Source organism: Coregonus lavaretus, assembly GCF_964263955.1.
Source record: "Coregonus lavaretus genome assembly, contig: HAP1_SCAFFOLD_1057, whole genome shotgun sequence".
Lineage (NCBI taxonomy): Eukaryota > Metazoa > Chordata > Actinopteri > Salmoniformes > Salmonidae > Coregonus > Coregonus lavaretus.
The window spans coordinates 22,072-41,043 of record NW_028156231.1 but is presented as its reverse complement, the minus strand read 5'-3'; the positions used below and the strand labels follow the sequence as shown (position 1 = coordinate 41,043).

General features: G+C 47.2%; 1 protein-coding gene across 1 annotated transcript in view; it reads right to left on the bottom strand.

Annotated features, from left to right (window-relative positions):
- Positions 1-2,094: 2,094 nt before the first annotated feature.
- The window catches only part of LOC311126581 (uncharacterized protein), a gene marked incomplete at its 5' end in the record, with an annotated part of 34,067 nt that continues 17,189 nt past the window's right edge, over positions 2,095-18,972 (bottom strand). The window contains 10 exons of the mRNA XM_084200572.1: positions 2,095-3,559; positions 8,820-11,306; positions 11,477-11,572; positions 12,995-13,330; positions 13,607-13,722; positions 15,027-15,093; positions 15,192-15,748; positions 15,989-16,092; positions 17,626-17,688; positions 17,891-18,000. Of these exons, the coding sequence (XP_084056698.1) occupies positions 2,578-3,559; positions 8,820-11,306; positions 11,477-11,572; positions 12,995-13,330; positions 13,607-13,722; positions 15,027-15,093; positions 15,192-15,748; positions 15,989-16,092; positions 17,626-17,688; positions 17,891-18,000 (4,918 nt within the window). The remainder of the gene's footprint in view (positions 3,560-8,819; positions 11,307-11,476; positions 11,573-12,994; positions 13,331-13,606; positions 13,723-15,026; positions 15,094-15,191; positions 15,749-15,988; positions 16,093-17,625; positions 17,689-17,890; positions 18,001-18,972) is intronic.

Below are 18,972 nucleotides of genomic sequence, written 5' to 3'. Positions count from 1 at the left end.
TGATGCAGGGGTTGAGAGACGTGTTCAACTCCAATGAATTCCCCGATCAAAAGGTTCTGAACATAAGATAGGAGGGGATTACAAGTGTTACCAGTTTCGAAAATAAACCAGTTACATCTGAAAAAAATAAACATGCCAAAGTCATTAAAAACACATGGTTCACACTGTCGAACAGGAAGAACGGTGGGATTCTGATAAACATTAGACTTTCGTTTTAATTAAACTATAAATGAAAAGACAACAGTCAAGAGAGTTTAAGGGGGAAAAAACATTTTAATTTAAAACAAAGTTTAACAGTAACTTCCAGTAGTCACTATTCAGTTAGCCTGACCTCGGATCAGTTCATATGAACATGATGAGATTAACCTCCTATTCAACTATTCAGTTAGCCTGACCTCGGATCAGTTCATATGAACATGATGAGATTAACCTCCTATTCAACTATTCAGTTAGCCTGACCTCAGATCAGTTCATATGAACATGATGAGATTAACCTCCTATTCAACTATTCAGTTAGCCTGACCTCAGATCAGTTCATATGAACATGATGAGATTAACCTCCTATTCAACTATTCAGTTAGCCTGACCTCAGATCAGTTCATATGAACATGATGAGATTAACCTCCTATTCAACTATTCAGTTAGCCTGACCTCAGATCAGTTCATATGAACATGATGAGATTAACCTCCTATTCAACTATTCAGTTAGCCTGACCTCAGATCAGTTCATATGAACATGATGAGATTAACCTCCTATTCAACTATTCAGTTAGCCTGACCTCAGATCAGTTCATATGAACATGATGAGATTAACCTCCTATTCAACTATTCAGTTAGCCTGACCTCAGATCAGTTCATATGAACATGATGAGATTAACCTCCTATTCAACTATTCAGTTAGCCTGACCTCAGATCAGTTCATATGAACATGATGAGATTAACCTCCTATTCAACTATTCAGTTAGCCTGACCTCAGATCAGTTCATATGAACATGATGAGATTAACCTCCTATTCAACTATTCAGTTAGCCTGACCTCAGATCAGTTCATATGAACATGATGAGATTAACCTCCTATTCAACTATTCAGTTAGCCTGACCTCAGATCAGTTCATATGAAACATGATGAGATTAACCTCCTATTCAACTATTCAGTTAGCCTGACCTCAGATCAGTTCATATGAACATGATGAGATTAACCTCCTATTCAACTATTCAGTTAGCCTGACCTCAGATCAGTTCATATGAACATGATGAGATTAACCTCCTATTCAACTATTCAGTTAGCCTGACCTCAGATCAGTTCATATGAACATGAGATTAACCTCCTATTCAACTATTCAGTTAGCCTGACCTCAGATCAGTTCATATGAACATGATGAGATTAACCTCCTATTCAACTATTCAGTTAGCCTGACCTCAGATCAGTTCATATGAACATGATGAGATTAACCTCCTATTCAACTATTCAGTTAGCCTGACCTCAGATCAGTTCATATGAACATGATGAGATTAACCTCCTATTCAACTATTCAGTTAGCCTGACCTCAGATCAGTTCATATGAACATGATGAGATTAACCTCCTATTCAACTATTCAGTTAGCCTGACCTCAGATCAGTTCATATGAACATGATGAGATTAACCTCCTATTCAACTATTCAGTTAGCCTGACCTCAGATCAGTTCATATGAACATGATGAGATTAACCTCCTATTCAACTATTCAGTTAGCCTGACCTCAGATCAGTTCATATGAACATGATGAGATTAACCTCCTTATACATCAGGGAAGTGTCCTAAACTGCACCCGGTTCCCTATACAGTGCACTACGTTTGACCAGAGTCCTATGAGCCGAGGCCCTATAAGACTAGGGTCCCTTATGACTCAAGGCTCTGGTCAGAAGTTGTGCACTATATAGGGAACAGGGGTGCCATTTTGGGACACTTCAGAGTTTCAGACACCTTTTATAGCCCATTGATCAAAAGGGGTAATAGAAAATACTGCAGTGTCATCTCTGTACAAAAAAAAAAACACATTCACAGAGAACCTGCATCATAGACACAGGAAAAAAAACTGCATCACATTAAACAGAAAACAGAGGAGAATCTTTATTTTACAGTTCTCACCTTGGGGGGGTCACAAATACATCAAATACTTTACAAATATCTGAGATGAGCTCCACTTATTCCAGTGATTCCATTATACATCAACTATATCCAGCTCAGCTTAAGTATTTAAAAAGAATGTGACATAAAGTATCCCCCCCCAAGAAGGACAAGTCCAGTTGTAACCTTTAGCTAAATGCTAAAAGAGCTAGCAAACTCGAGGTTGTAAGCAACAGCTAGATGCTAACAGAGCTAGCGTGACCTAGCAGTCTCAGTTGTAGCCTTTAGCTAGATGCTAAAGGAGCTAGCGTGAACTAGCAGTCTCAGTTGTAGCCTTTAGCTAGATGCTAACGGAGCTAGCGTGACCTAGCAGTCTCAGTTGTAGCCTTTAGCTAGATGCTAACGGAGCTAGCGTGAACTAGAAAACTCAGGTTGAAAACTAACCATTAGCTATCCTGAGCTAACAGGGTCTCAGATGGTGGCAGACTCCTGCTCAGTCTTCTCCCCTGTCTCTCCCCCTCCTCCCCCTCCTCCTCCCCCTTCTCCTCCCTCCTTCTCTTTATTCTTCCTGTGTTTCTTCTTCTTGTTCTTGTGTTTGTGCTCCTTCCTTCCTGCGGCGGGAGGCTCAGCGTCGGCAGAATGCTTCTTGTGCTTCTTGTGTTTTTTGTGTTTCTTGTGTTTCTTCTTCTTCTTCTCCGTTGCCGTGGAGCCGCTGTGGTTGCTAGGGGAGCCGCCGGGGCTCTGGGAGGCGGGGCTCTGCGTGTTGTGGGAGGGGCTATGGCTCAGGCCACTGCCCCTCTCTCCGTCTGACCCCTCCCCTTCGCTGTAGTCGGGGACGAAGGCCGCCTCGTCCGTCTCTCTGCCGAGGTCAGAACACAGGCGCTGGCGCCTTGGCTCTGGCCCCGCCCCTCGACTCTCGTCCCTCCCTCCCCTTCCTCTTCCCTCCTCCTTCACCCCTCTGGAGTCAGTCTTAGCTGGTTTACTAAAGTTCACCTGCCCCTCTTTGAGCCCTCTGGCTTCCTCCCTCCTCCTCTTCCCCTCCTCCTTCCCTCTCTTCCCCTCCTCCTTCCCTCTCTTCCCCTCCTCCTTCCCTCTCTTCCCCTCTGAATTGGCTGTTTTCGAGCTACTACCCTGCACCTCCCTGCCTTGGCCTCTAGGTGGCACTGGTGAGGCTTCCCTCAGAGCGTCTCTGGGCCCGGAGGAGGAAACCGCCAACGCCCCGTTCTCCCTGGACCCAGAGCGCTGCTGCTCCTCTTCCTCCTCCTCCTCCTCTCTCTCCCACTTGGACCGGGGTGGAGGCTGGATGAGGACGCCTCCGGTCCCACGCTCCCTCTCCCTGCCTGGGCTGGGGAACTGGACGGGACTGGGTCTCCTCTGGGTCTGGAGGTCCCGGGGTATTGACACAGCACCCTGGCTCTGGCCCGGCTCAGACCTCTCCTCTACAGCCCTGCTGCTAATGGAACACACAGATCTAGGATCAGGGGTTAGAGAGAACATCAACTAAGAACCATTATAACCATGTTATATACACAGATCTAGGATCAGGGGTTAGAGAGAACATCAACTAAGAACCATTATAACCATGTTATATACACAGATCTAGGATCAGGGAGTGGAGAGAGAGACATCAACTAGGCATATTTACAGAGACGGGGCTACGTCCCTAATGGCACCCTATTCACTATATAGGGTACTAGTTTAGACCAGGGCACTATATAGGGTACTAGTTTAGACCAGGGCACTATATAGGGTACTAGTTTAGACCAGGGCACTATATAGGGTACTAGTTTAGACCAGGGCACTATATAGGGTACTAGTTTAGACCAGGGCACTATATAGGGTACTAGTTTAGACCAGGGCACTATATAGGGTACTAGTTTAGACCAGGGCACTATATAGGGTACTAGTTTAGACCAGTGCACTATATATAGGGTACTAGTTTAGACCAGGGCACTATATAGGGTACTAGTTTAGACCAGGGCACTATATAGGGTACTAGTTTAGACCAGGGCACTATATAGGGTACTAGTTTAGACCAGGGCACTATATAGGGTACTAGTTTAGACCAGGGCACTATATAGGGTACTAGTTTAGACCAGGGCACTATATAGGGTACTAGTTTTGACCAGGGCACTATATAGGGTACTAGTTTAGACCAGGGCACTATATAGGGTACTAGTTTTGACCAGGGCACTATATAGGATACTAGTTTACTATATAGGATACTAGTTTAGACCAACTAAATAGGGTACTAGTTTAGACCAGGGCACTATATAGGGTACTAGTTTTGACCAGGGCACTATATAGGATACTAGTTTACTATATAGGATACTAGTTTAGACCAGGGCACTATATAGGGTACTAGTTTAGACCAGGGCACTATATAGGGTACTAGTTTAGACCAGGGCACTATATAGGGTACTAGTTTAGACCAGGGCACTATATAGGGTACTAGTTTTGACCAGGGCACTATATAGGGTACTAGTTTTGACCAGGGCACTATATAGGGTACTAGTTTTGACCAGGGCACTATATAGGGTACTAGTTTTGACCAGGGCACTATATAGGGTACTAGTTTTGACCAGGGCACTATATAGGGTACTAGTTTAGACCAGGGCACTATATAGGGTACTAGTTTTGACCAGGGCACTATATAGGATACTAGTTTACTATATAGGATACTAGTTTAGACCAACTAAATAGGGTACTAGTTTAGACCAGGGCACTATATAGGGTACTAGTTTTGACCAGGGCACTATATAGGATACTAGTTTACTATATAGGATACTAGTTTAGACCAGGGCACTATATAGGGTACTAGTTTTGACCAGGGCACTATATAGAGTACTAGTTTAGACCAGGGCACTATATAGGGTACTAGTTTTGACCAGGGCACTATATAGGGTACTAGTTTAGACCAGGGCACTATATAGGGTACTAGTTTTGACCAGGGCACTATATAGGATACTAGTTTACTATATAGGATACTAGTTTAGACCAACTAAATAGGGTACTAGTTTAGACCAGGGCACTATATAGTAGGGCTGAACGATTAATTGCATTCGCGATAATATCGCGATTTGACTGAACGCGATTTTCTAATCGCAACGTGCGCGATTTGAGGTGGTCACGTGACGCGACTTTTCATGCTGTCCAGTGCAATGGCCTCTTGCTCGACGGAACAGTCAGAAACTGACACAGCTGATACTTTAATATCGAAGAGGAACAGCACGTCGGTGGTGTGGAACTATTTTGGTTTTAAAAAAGAAGATGCTGAGCAGCGTCAGGTGTTGTGCAGAGCATGCCGTGCTCCGATTGCTACTTCACGGGGTAACACTACAAACCTGTTTCAGCACTTAAAAAAATACCACAAATCAATGCATGACAGTTGTATGACCAAAATGCCGAGCATCAGTGCGCGAGACAAGCCAAATACCTCAAGACAGGGATCACTGACAGAAATGTTCGAAAGTGTCACTCCGTATGAACGTAATTCAAAACGGCACGGAGAAATCACTCGGACAATAACCGAGTTCATAGCCAAAGATATGATGCCTCTCAGCACGGTGACCAAGCCTGGGTTCATGGCATTAATACATACGCTTGATAAACGTTACAGTATACCCTCCCGCACATACTTCAGTCAGACTGCCATACCGGAGCTGTACAAAAAGTGCAAAGAGAAAGTCGCCGCGGAACTTAAAACGGTGGAGTTTTTTGCTAGCACTACTGATATGTGGTCAAGCCGCACAGCTGAGCCGTACCAGAGTCTTACAGTCCATTTTATTGATGAAGATTTCAACCTCCGAGCTCGCTGCCTACAAACTACCTACTTCCCAGACGATCACACAGGGGAAAATATTGCAGCCGGCCTGAGAGAAGGGCTTGTCAGCTGGGATCTCCACGAGGAGAATCACGTCTGCATCACGACGGACAACGCGTCGAATATGGTGCTTGCTGCGCGGCTTAATGAATGGACGAGGCTCCAATGTTTTGGCCACAGATTACATCTTGCCATTGGTAAGTTATCGTGTGTGTGTGTGTGTGTGTGTGTGTGTGTGTGTGTGTGTGTGTGTGTGTGTGTGTGTGTGTGTGTGTGTGTGTGTGTGTGTGTTGTGTGTGTGTGTGTGTGTGCGCGAGTGCGAGAGATGCGTCGATTAGTAAAGCTGAATATACAAATATATATAAATGATATTATATAAATCGGATGGGATTAAATAAATTCATACTTCCACTCCTTTTCTAATATGTAAATTCATTTTACTTGCTTATATCATATGTCTGTCTGTGGTGGAATGCCCACCTGCATTTTTTTTCTTTTCTTGTTTTTGTTTTTTACATGTTTTTTTAGTGTTTATGAGAGAGAGAGAGAGAGAGAGAAAGAGAGAGAGAATTGACATGCAAATAAAGACCCTTTGAATTGAGAGAGAGAGAGAGGATGTGTTGTGGATGTGTGTATTTCAGAATTACAGCTAATTTGAGTGTGTAATAGTGAGAGCCTTGTATCAAAACTCAAATTGTGTGTAATACACTACTTTTTATTTCTTTTAGAAAATGCACTCAAAGATGACAGAGTGTCAAGGGCAACAGCACTGTGCAGGAAGCTGGTGGGGCACTTTTCCCACAGTTGGAAGAAGAAAGCAGCCCTGACGGAGGCACAGAGAGAGCTCAAACTCCCTGAGCACAACCTCATAACGGAGTGCCCAACAAGATGGGGTTCTAAAGAAATGATGATTGCCAGAGTGCTTGAACAGGCCAAAGCCATTTCTCAGGTATTGTCTGGAGATCGATATGCACGCTCCCTTATCCCAACCTGGCAGGATATTGACGTGTTGGAGTCGATTCACAAGGCACTGCATCCTCTACTGGAGTTTACTGATGCTCTTTCTGGAGAGGAGTATGTAAGCATCTCCTACCTCAAGCCAGTTCTCCACCTTTTTGCCACATCAGTCCTGGCTGAAGATGCTGAGGACACTGACCTGACTAAATCAATAAAAACCAAAGTCCTAGCATACCTCAATAACAAATATGGAGACCCAAACATCCAGGAGCTTTTGGATGTTGCCTGTTTCCTGGACCCTAGGTTCAAAATACAGTACATCAGTACAGACAACATCCCTGCTATCAAGACTCGTCTGAAGACAGAGATAGTAGACTTGGCACAACGTACATATCATTGGGTAAATAATTATGTATTTCACAAAAACAAAAATTTTCTGTAAAATCTAACTGGAAAACTAATGGCTGTTGTTTTCATCTAATAGGAGAAGAGGTCTCGTACTGAAACTGTTCAGATGCCTCAAAGTGCACAGTCCTTGGGGGAAAAGACGAAGAGGTCTCTTGGCAGTTTTTTCAAGACCAGTTCAGCCTCTCCTTCTTTGCCTGTAAATCTTGAAGATGTCGCAGAGGCAGAGATAAACAATTACCTGATGACTCCTACCATTGATGGAGAAGATGATCCATTGGCTTGGTGGAGGGTGCACAAGATCAGCTACCCACAGTTGTGCACCATGGCACGCAAGTATCTTTGTGTACCTGCTACAAGCGCTCCCTCAGAGCGTCTTTTTAGCACAGGAGGGAATATTGTGACTTGCACTCGCTCATCCTTGAAGCCAGAAAAAGTCAATATTCTGGTTTTCTTAGCAAAAAACCTGTGAGCCACTGAGAACAGAACTGTTGGATAAGTATGGCTGGCAGTGCCATACTCGTAGTGAACTTTAGTCTGTGTGGTGTGTTATTGTTGTGTACTTGAGATAAGTGAGGCTCATCTATTTTATATTATAATATTCAAATCGTTTATAAAAAATAGTTTGTCTAAATTAAAAGTGCATTTCTCATTTTTTATTTATAACTTTATTTACTTTGATTTTACAAAATATTTTCAAAGCAAATTCCTTGTTTCAGTTGTGTGAAATGTTACTGACTTGGGAGCAGTAAGATACATACAATTTAAAATTATTTTTTTCTTAAGACTGTACCTTTTGCACACAGTGTTTACAAAGTTCATGCCTTTGTTTAAATTATTTAAATGCACAGTGGCAAAGCCACAGATGTTTCTGTAATGAGCAGTTCAATAAAAATGTCATTTATTTCAAGTCATACATGTTTGAATTTAATTCTAACAAATAGACCCAGCCTATGGGAAAGAACATTTCACACTAAATGTATATACTATTGTGTTGGTCATATTTAAATCATTCATTATGTTTTGTAGGGGAAAAAGGATAAATAAATTAAATCGCATATTAAATCGCAATCGCAATATTGGGGGCAAAAAATCGCAATTAGATTATTTTCCAAAATCGTTCAGCCTTACTATATAGGGTACTAGTTTTGACCAGGGCACTATATAGGATACTAGTTTAGACCAGGGCACTATATAGGGTACTAGTTTTGACCAGGGCACTATATAGGGTACTAGTTTTGACCAGGGCACTATATAGGGTACTAGTTTTGACCAGGGCACTATATAGGGTACTAGTTTTGACCAGGGCACTATATAGGGTACTAGTTTTGACCAGGGCACTATATAGGGTACTAGTTTTGACCAGGGCACTATATAGGGTACTAGTTTTGACCAGGGCACTATATAAGGAATAAGGTCAGTCATTTCACGACTAACAGTCTGGTCTGAAACCACAATGATGATTGATCAGTAGTAACACTGGTTAATAAAGAAGTGTTGAAGGTCAGAGGTTGAAAGGGTAACTCACCCAGTTGAAGTGATAGAGTGGTCTGATGAGTGGTGGACCGTGGGCTCAGAACCAGCATCAGCCAGTATCTTTCTACTGATCTTTCTGATCTTCCCAGAACCAGAACCCTCCTTCACCACCACCGCCGCTGCTGCCCTGTCTTCAGCTCCGGTCTCTCTCTGGGTCCCTGGCGCTCTCTCTCCTGTAGAGGCAGGTCTGTCTACGGAGGACGAGGACGTGGTCTTCTCTCCTTTCTGTTCCCTGGATGATGATGACCTCTCTGTCTTGGCTGATGCTGGTCTCTCTCTCTCCTTGGAGCTCTCAGCCGGTCTCTCTCTCTCGGTGGGCGGTGTCCTCTCCCTGGCGACGTCAGGTTTCTTAGCGATGGCCGAGCGCTCCGCGATGGTCATGCGGTCCAGAGAGACTGACCTTCCTCCTCCTCCTCCTCCTCTCTCCGACCTCTCCGGCAAACGTTCCCCTGACGACGGCCTCTCTGACCTAACAGACCTGACCTCTGACCTCTCGCCAGACGACCTCCGCTCCACTCTCTCCGTCCCTCCATCCCTCTCTCCTCCTCCTCTCTCAGGACTAGCAGGTCTCTCTCCAGTAGTACCAGTGGTAGTAGTGGTGAGATTAGTAGCTGGTCTCTCCTCCGTACGGACCGTACTACTGCTCCTCCCCAGGTCTCTGTTCAGTTTGATTCTCCTCTGGGGGAAGGGTTTCACCTGCAGACCCATGAGAGGCCAGATAGACCCCCTGTCGCTCTCTCTTCTGCCTGCCTCAGAGCTCCCCGGGGTGGGCAGCAGCCCGTCGCCTCTCCCCTCTCTCCCTGGGTCCATGGAGGAGCCAGGCCCGGGGATGGAGATGGAGATAGGATGGAAACGGTCCAGCCTCCCTGTCTGTGAGGTACCAGGGATGGGGAGCAGGCCCTCTCCTCTACCCGTCTCTCTGCATGCCAGGTTCAGGAGGAGGGGAGGCTTGGCTGGAAGTCCTCTCTGGGGGTACAGACCCTCGGTACGGCGGAGCTTAGCTGGGGGGCCCCCCATCCCCCTGTCCATCCCCCTCTCCCTCTCCCTCTCCCTCGCCTCCTCTCTCCTCCTCTTCTCTGCTGGGGAGGGTGGTGCAGGCTGGAGGGGGCGACCAGGGGGTCGTACCCCGACACTCTGAATGGGATCTCTCCTCCCCCCTCGGGCGTCGCCCAGGTGTTTAGGGAGGTCGTGGGGGTGAGGGGGGAGGGTGCGGGGCGGGGGGAGTTTAGCCACACCTCCTCTAACAGTGGTGGTGCTCCGCCCCTTCTCTCTCTTGATTGGCTCGTCTGGTTTGACCTTAGATGCTTTGGTTGGTTTAGTGGCTGAAGACTCTTTGTTCTTAGAGGCTGTGATCGTCGCCTCTCCTCCTGTCTTTCTCTTAACCTTCCCCTCCGTCTTCACTTTCCCCTTCCCCCCCTTCTCCTTCCTGCTCTTCTCTGGTTGGCCCTTGCTGGACGAGGTGGGAGGGGTTTTACCAGACAGCAGCGCTGCCTTGTTGGTCGAGACCTTAGTGGAGGTGGGTGGGGCTTTGCTAGGGGTCAGGGTGTGGAGGTCATCCATTGGCTCGTCCCTGACGGGTGTAGCATCGCCCCTGTCCAGTGATTGGTTGGCTGAATCCAGCTCCTCCCCGTTCTTCTTCTTCTTCAGTTTCTTCGCTTTCAGAGTTTTATTTCCGCCCTCTGACGTTTTGGTGCCCCCCCCCAGCGTGCGCTCTTTACTAGCGCCTCCCTTTGTGCGCTCCTTATTTCCATCCCCCCTGACGGAGGCGGAGGGTAGAGAGGGGGGGGCGTAGTGAGTCCTGTGGGGTCCTGGAGGTCCCCCTCTCTCACCCCTCCTCACCCGCCCCTGGGGGGAGTAGTCTCTGGGTGGAGGGGTGAGGCGGTCCCTCTCTCTGCTGCCCCGGCCACCACGGTGGTGCACTGAGGCATGCTGGGTACTGTAGTCTTTGTAGTACTTGTTGTACCAGTCTCTGTACTCCCTCTCCCACTGTCTGTAGCTGTCTCTCTCCCAGCGCTCCCTGCCCCCAGGAGACAGGTCAGGATCCCCTTTAGGGTCGTAGGGGGGGGGCTCCCGAGGGGGGGGCTTATGGTGACCTCTGACCCCTCCTGGACTCCTGCTCCTCCTGTAGCCCCCCGGGGAGCGAGACCGGGGCCGATACCCCCCTCCTCCTTCAGCTCCGTCTCCTCCCTCCCAGCCCCCACCACCACCACCACCTCGGTAAGGCGGAGGGGAGCGTGGAGAGCCGGAGCGGCGGTAGCCGTAGGAACGGGAGCGTGAGCGGGAGCGCGGCGAGCGGCCGTAGGAGCGGCTGCGTCCTCCCCGGCCTCCGTTGCGTCTGGAGAAGGGGGAGCGTCCGTAAGACCTGGAGCGAGAACGGGAGCGGCTGGGGGTGTAGGAGTAAGACCTGGAGCGAGAGCGGGGAGAACGGGATCGGGAGTAGGGGGAACGACTGAACGGAGAACGGCTATAGGAACGAGACCTGGGGAGGAGGAGGGGGGTGGGGGTGGGGGGAAACAGTTGATATGTCTGATTGCCATTCCTACGCAATTCATATCATTCTAAAACCTGTCCTAGATATCAGAGAATATATCTGTATAAATAAGTTGAAGTGGTTTAACCTGCTGTGTCTCGTCATTATATCCGTGTTACCTGGAGTAGGATCGTCTCAGTCTCTTGGGGGCAGGTCTGTATTCCATCAGCTCTTTGGCAAAGTCTTTAGTGAACTCATCCAGCTTGGACGTTACCCTGGCAACACACAGAGAGACAGGACTGGTCACATGCCATAATAATAAGAAGGTCTGGCCAGGTCGGGCTACTTAGCCTGCGTAACATTCTGTGCCATTGCGACGGCGGGCTAGTTTGGCACATTGTCTGCGTTTTTTCCACAGGCAGCAATTCAGATGTAGGGATCTGAAAAAGATCAGATTTGGGCGGTCTGTGTAAACGCAGCCATTGTTTACTATCCCCGTCTGAAAGCACCAGCCTCAGGCTAGCAGGCTAGCAGCATGTCAATGAGTGAATCAGGCTAGCAGGCTAGCAGCATGTCAATGAATGAATCAGGCTAGCAGGCTAGCAGCATGTCAATGAATGAATCAGGCTAGCAGGCTAGCAGCATGTCAATGAATGAATCAGGCTAGCAGGCTAGCAGCATGTCAATGAATGAATCAGGCTAGCAGCATGTCAATGAATGAATCAGGCTAGCAGGCTAGCAGCATGTCAATGAATGAATCAGGCTAGCAGCATGTCAATGAATGAATCAGGCTAGCAGGCTAGCGGCATGTCAATGAGTGAATCAGGCTAGCAGGCTAGCAGCATGTCTATGAATGAATCAGGTTAGCAGCATGTCAATGAATGAATCAGGCTAGCAGGCTAGCAGCATGTCAATGAATGAATCAGGCTAGCAGGCTAGCAGCATGTCAATGAATGAATCAGGCTAGCAGCATGTCAATGAATGAATCAGGCTAGCAGGCTAGCGGCATGTCAATGAGTGAATCAGGCTAGCAGGCTAGCAGCATGTCTATGAATGAATCAGGTTAGCAGCATGTCAATGAATGAATCAGGCTAGCAGGCTAGCAGCATGTCAATGAATGAATCAGGCTAGCAGGCTAGCAGCATGTTAATGAATGAATCAGGCTAGCAGCATGTCAATGAATGAATCAGGCTAGCAGGCTAGCAGCATGTCAATGAATGAATCAGGCTAGCAGCATGTCAATGAATGAATCAGGCTAGCAGGCTAGCAGCATGTCAATGAATGAATCAGGCTAGCAGGCTAGCAGCATGTCAATGAATGAATCAGGCTAGCAGGCTAGCAGCATGTCAATGAATGAATCAGGCTAGCAGGCTAGCAGCATGTCAATGAATGAATCAAGTTAGCAGCATGTCAATGAATGAATCAAGTTAGCAGCATGTCAATGAATGAATCAGGCTAGCAGGCTAGCAGCATGTCAATAAATGAATCAAGTTAGCAGCATGTCAATGAATGAATCAGGCTAGCACCATGTCAATGAATGAATCAGGCTAGCAGCATGTCAATGAATGAATCAAGTTAGCAGCATGTCAATAAATGAATCAGGCTAGCAGCATGTCTATGAATGAATCAAGTTAGCAGCATGTCAATGAATGAATCAGGCTAGCAGCATGTCAATGAATGAATCAGGTGTAACTCACTGGTCCTGTCTGAGTCTCCTCTGTCTGTAGAAGTCCTCCTTGGAGAGGGGTGGTCCGGGGGGTAGGAGGGGCGGGGGGCCCAGCGAGTGAGGCTGGGTGTTGGGGGGGGGCACCCAGGGGGCATTAACCCCCGGAGGCATCTGGCCGGGTGGGTAGAGGGGCTGGGAGGGGGGGTAGTTAACAGGGGGAGGGGGGCCAGTGGAGTAGGGAGGGGGGTAGGACTGGGGCGGTGGGTGGTAGAGGTTAGGGCCGGGGTAGAGGGGAGGGGCTGGGCCCGGGGCGGAAGGAGGGGGGTGGCGAGGGGGGGGAACGTGGTCAGAAAGAGGTCTGTAGGGTCTGGGCAGAGTGAGAGACAGAGAGGAGGGGTTACAATTTAGACTTGAGTCATTTAGTAGCTCTTTATGCAAAGTGATATAAAACAACAGCATAGTCCTGTTTTGATCAGTTGACCACTACATGTTATAGTCCTGTATTCTACAGTAGTCCTGTTTTGATCAGTTGACCACTATATGTTATAGTCCTGTATTCTACAGTAGTCCTGTTTTGATCAGTTGACCACTACATGTTATAGTCCTGTATTCTACAGTAGTCCTGTTTTGATCAGTGTGCTACCTGTCCCAGGGTGGTCTGGGTCCTCCTCTGTGGGAATGGGAGGGCTGCGGAGGTGGACCTGATGGGTGGGAGGGCCTTATGGGCGGAGGGTGACCAATCAGAGGCATGTGGTAGCCCTGAGGAACCAAATCAGAGAGAGGGCTCAGGAAAATATACAGGGACATTTTAGGAAATGCAAATGAGATACAGGTTTTAAAAAATGGGAACAAAACATATTATAGTGCGTCTTAGAATCTACAGAGGCTATGACAGGTGATGACAGGTCATAAGAGCCTTATGTAGCCTCTAAGACAACTAAACTCAGCAAAAAAAAAAGAAACGTCCTCTCACTGTCAACTGCATTTATTTTCAGCAAACTTTAACGTGTAAACATTTTGTTTGAACATAACAAGATTCAACAACTGAGACATAAACTGAACAAGTTCCACAGACATGTGACTAACAGAAATGGAATAATGTGTCCCTGAACAAAGGGGGTTACAGTCAGTATCTGGTGTGGCCACCAGCTGCATTAAGTACTGCTGTGCATCTCCTCCTCATGGACTGCACCAGATTGGCCAGTTCTTGCTGTGAGATGTTACCCCACTCTTCCACCAAGGCACCTGCAAGGCTCTTCGCTGGCCATGGCAGAACACTGACATTCCTGTCTTGCAGGAAATCACGCACAGAACGAGCAGTATGGCTGGTGGCATTGTCACGCTGGAGGGTCATGTCAGGATGAGCCTGCAGGAAGGGTACCACATGAGGGAGGAGGATGTCTTCCCTGTAACACACAGCGTTGAGATCGCCTGCAATGACAGCAAGCTCAGTCCGATGATGCTGTGACACACCACTGAGCACTGATGGAGGGATTGTGCGTTCCTGGTGTAACTCTGGCAGTTGTTGTTGCCATCCTGTACCTGTCCCGCAGGTGTGATGTTCGGATGTACCGATCCTGTGCAGGTGTTGTTAAACGTGGTCTGCCACTGCGAGGACGATCAGCTGTCCGTCCTGTCTCCCTGTAGCGCGGTCTTAGGTGTCTCACAGTACGGACATTGCAATTTATTGCCCTGGCCACATCTGCAGTCCTCATGCCTCCTTGCAGCATGCCTAAGGCACGTTCACGCAGATGAGCAGGGACCCTGGGCATCTTTCTTTTGGTGTTTTTCAGAGTCAGTAGAAAGGCCTCTTTAGTGTCCTAAGTTTTCATAACTGTGACCTTAATTGCCTACCGTCTGTAAGCTGTTAGTGTCTTAACGACCGTTCCACAGGTGCATGTTCATTAATTGTTTATGGTTCATTGAACAAGCATGGGAAATAGTGTTTAAACCCTTTACAATGAAGATCTGTGAAGTTATTTGGATTAATTATCTTTGAAAGACAGGGTCCTGAAAAAAGGGACATTTCTTTTTTTGCTGAGTTTAGTAGCAGGGTGTCTCACCTGAGGTCCGCTGTCGGCTGATCTGATTGGTGGCTCGGACATCATGTAAGGCCCCGCCTCCATCTCACTACAAAAAAAAAACACCAATGAATCAGTCAGTTAATCAATCAGTCACCAACAGTTGAGATGTGTGTCTGTGTGGCGTCCGTAGTCACGGCAACTCACCCCGGCGGCGGTGGCTCGTTCTGATTGGCCAAGTGCTGTGGCTCCGACCGGTGTGGTTCAGGGGCGGGGTCAGGAGTGATTGACACCTCAGGTGGTCCAATCGGTGGGGTCTGAATGGGCGGGGCTTGTGTCAGGGTGACAGAAGGAGGGGTGAGGGAGACTGGGGGTCGAGAGGTGTTAACCAATAGCGGGTCCTGCTGGCGAGCGTTGGCCAATAGCGGGTCTTGCTGGCGAGCGTTGGCCAACAGCGGGTCTTGCTGGCGAGCGTTGGCCAACAGCGGGTCCTGCTGGCGAGCGTTGGCCAACAGCGGGTCCTGCTGGCGAGCGTTGGCCAATAGCGGGTCCTGCTGGCGAGCGTTGGCCATAAGCGGGTCCTGCTGGCGAGCGTTGGCCAATAGCGGGTCCTGCTGGCGAGCGTTGGCCAATAGCGGGTCCTGCTGTCTCGAGCCGAGGGTTCTGAATGGCTGAGGCCGTGCTGGCGGTGGGGCAGACTGGTGCAGGGTTTTGTTTCGTGGCTGTTTGGTGTAACCAGACTCATTCTTAAAGTTATTCACTGCCTGAGAGAGAGAGAGAGAGCGGCAGAGAGAGGGAGGGGAGAGGGAGGGGAGAGAGAGGGGAGAGAGAGGGGAGAGAGAGAGAGAGAGAGAGAGGGAGGGGAGAGAGAAAGCAGCAGAGAGAGGGAGGGGAGAGAGAGAGAGACATTTTGAATGAATAAATAAAGCAATAGTGTGTATTATTTAGTGACTGACTGACTGTGTACGATTGTGTGTGTGTGGTTTGTCTCTGTAAGTGTGTACCTGTCGTAGGAACTTGTTAGCGATGAGAGCATCAGGTGAGACGTCAGACTGTTTGCAGGTAAAACAGGTGTGTTCCTCTGAGTCCAGCAGATTGGTCCTGATACCTAGAGGTTAAAGGTAATCGACACAGAGGTCAGAGGTTAAAGGTCAGGTGAAACAGGTGTTTTTCTTCCTGTATATAGCCATGTTATTACCTGGTACCCCTACACATCGACTCAGTACTGGTACTTCCTGTATATAGCCATGTTATTTTTACTCTGCGTTGTTGGAAAAGGACCCGTCAGGAAGCATTTCACTGTTAGTCTACACTTGTTATCTACGAAGCATGTGACAAATTAAATTACATTTGCAGAAAAGATATTGATCTATATACATTGTTTTAAAACCATCTTTGAGAACTAACAATCCAATAAAAGTTAGACAGTCAGGGAAAACAGAACATTCAAAAACCTGGGTATTCAGGGGACATTGATTTTGTTCCAATGTTTGAGCCGAGGAACACAGCATTAGCCATTGGCAAAACGCAAAGAATTGCAGGGAATTAGCTTTAAAACCGCAAAATTATCTCTCCGGTCCATGCCAAACTGTGTAGAATTGCAGGAAATTAGCTTCAAAACTGCAAAAATGTTGTATTTCAATGCATTTTTTCCATTTTGAATTGCAGAATCTTTCGACGCCAAGATACCTACGGGCCGGATTCAATCCGTCTCCGCAGAAAAAACGTTAAGGTCATTTCCGATTGTGACGACAAATGCAGCGTTTACCGTGAACGCAGTCTCCGCAACCGTGGGAACGTTGCCTTTGATTGTCAATCGCGCTGTGAAGCGGATCATCAGCGCTAGGGACTGAATAGAACCCTAAGTTAGAGTTTACACTAACTTAGGGCGGGGGGGGCGGCAGGTAGCTTAGTGGGTAAGAGCGTTGTGCCAGTAACCGAAAAGGTCGCTGGTTCTAATCCCCGAGCCAACAAGGTGAAAAATCTGTCGATATGCCCTTAAGCAAGGCACTTATCCAGAGCGACTTACAGGAGCAATTAGGGTTAAGAGCGTCTGCTAAATGACTAAATTTTTTTTTTTTTAATCTTCCAATGAACTGTGGGAAGGTCAAAAATAATGAATCTATTCATTTCAAAAATGTTGATTTACCTTTCAGCTGATGATATTTATGCTAACATATGATCGGGGTCCCTGGGTCGCCAGTTTGCCAAGAAAAGTTAGAAAGCTCCTGTATTAACTCACAGTCGTCGCAGTAGGGGATACCGCAGCAGGGTATAGAAAGCTCCTGTATTAACTCACAGTCGTCGCAGTAGGAGATACCGCAGCAGGGTATAGAAAGCTCCTGTATTAACTCACAGTCGTCGCAGTAGGAATTTCCACAGCAGGGTATAGAAAGCTCCTGTATTAACTCACAGTCGTCGCAGTAGGAGATACCGCAGCAGGGTATAGAAAGCTCCTGTATTAACTCACAGTCGTCGCAGTAGGAGATACCGCAGCAGGGTATAGAAAGCTCCTGTATTAACTCACAGTCGTCGCAGTAGGAATTTCCACAGCAGGGTATAGAAAGCTCCTGTATTAACTCACAGTCGTCGCAGTAGGAGATACCGCAGCAGGGTATAGAAAGCTCCTGTATTAACTCACAGTCGTCGCAGTAGGAGTTTCCGCAGCAGGGTATGACCACAGCATCATTCATCAGGTCGTTACCTGGAAGACATTTTAGAAGACAGAACATTCAAATGATTCAAGGAAGTGGTTTTAAAAAGACGTCTCAACAACAAATCGCTGCTCAGATGTCATTTCTGGTCTTTTGCCAAAAAAAAAATCTCATAGTTAAATGAAACCAAACCAATAAACAAAGTGTATAATTAAATGTAATAATAATAATAATAATAAATGAGTTAATTACAGATGGGGCAGAGCAGCTCATCGGGGATTGGATCAGCCTCATCTTCAGACGATGACGCTTCACGTGGAACAAAGGGGGGGCGCTCTTTCTTCCCCAGAGCATAGGCCTCCCTGGAAAACACACATTATATTATCTACACTCTCCTTCTTCCCCAGAGCATAGACCTCCCTGGAATACAGACATTATATTATCTACACTCTCCTTCTTCCCCCGGAGCATAGGCCTCCCTGGAATAACACACATTATATTATCTACACTCTCCTTCTTCCCCCAGAGCATAGACCTCCCTGGAATACACACATTATATTATCTACACTCTCCTTCTTCCCCCAGAACATAGACCTCCCTGGAATACACACATTATATTATCTACACTCTCCTTCTTCCCCCGGAGCATAGACCTCCCTGGAATACACACATTATATTATCTACACTCTCCTTCTTCCCCCAGAACATAGACCTCCCTGGAATACACACATTATATTATCTACACTCTCCTTCTTCCCCCCAGAGCATAGACCTCCCTGGAATACACACATTATATTATCTACACTCTCCTTCTTCCCCCGGAGCATAGACCTCCCTGGAATACACACATTATATTATCTACACTCTCCTTCTTCCCCCAGAGGCCTCCCTGGAATACACACATTATATTATCTCCACTCTCCTTCTTCCCCCAGAGCATAGGCCTCCCTGGAATACACACATTATATTATCTCCACTCTCCTTCTTCCCCCAGAGCATAGGCCTCCCTGGAATACACACATTATATTATCTCCACTCTCCTTCTTCCCCCAGAACATAGACCTCCCTGGAATACACACATTATATTATCTCCACTCTCCTTCTTCCCCCAGAGCATAGACCTCCCTGGAATACACACATTATATTATCTACACTCTCCTTCTTCCCCAGAGCATAGGCCTCCCTGGAATACACACATTATATTATCTACACTCTCCTTCTTCCCCCCAGAACATAGACCTCCCTGGAATACACACATTATATTATCTCCACTCTCCTTCTTCCCCCGGAGCATAGACCTCCCTGGAATACACACATTATATTATCTCCACTCT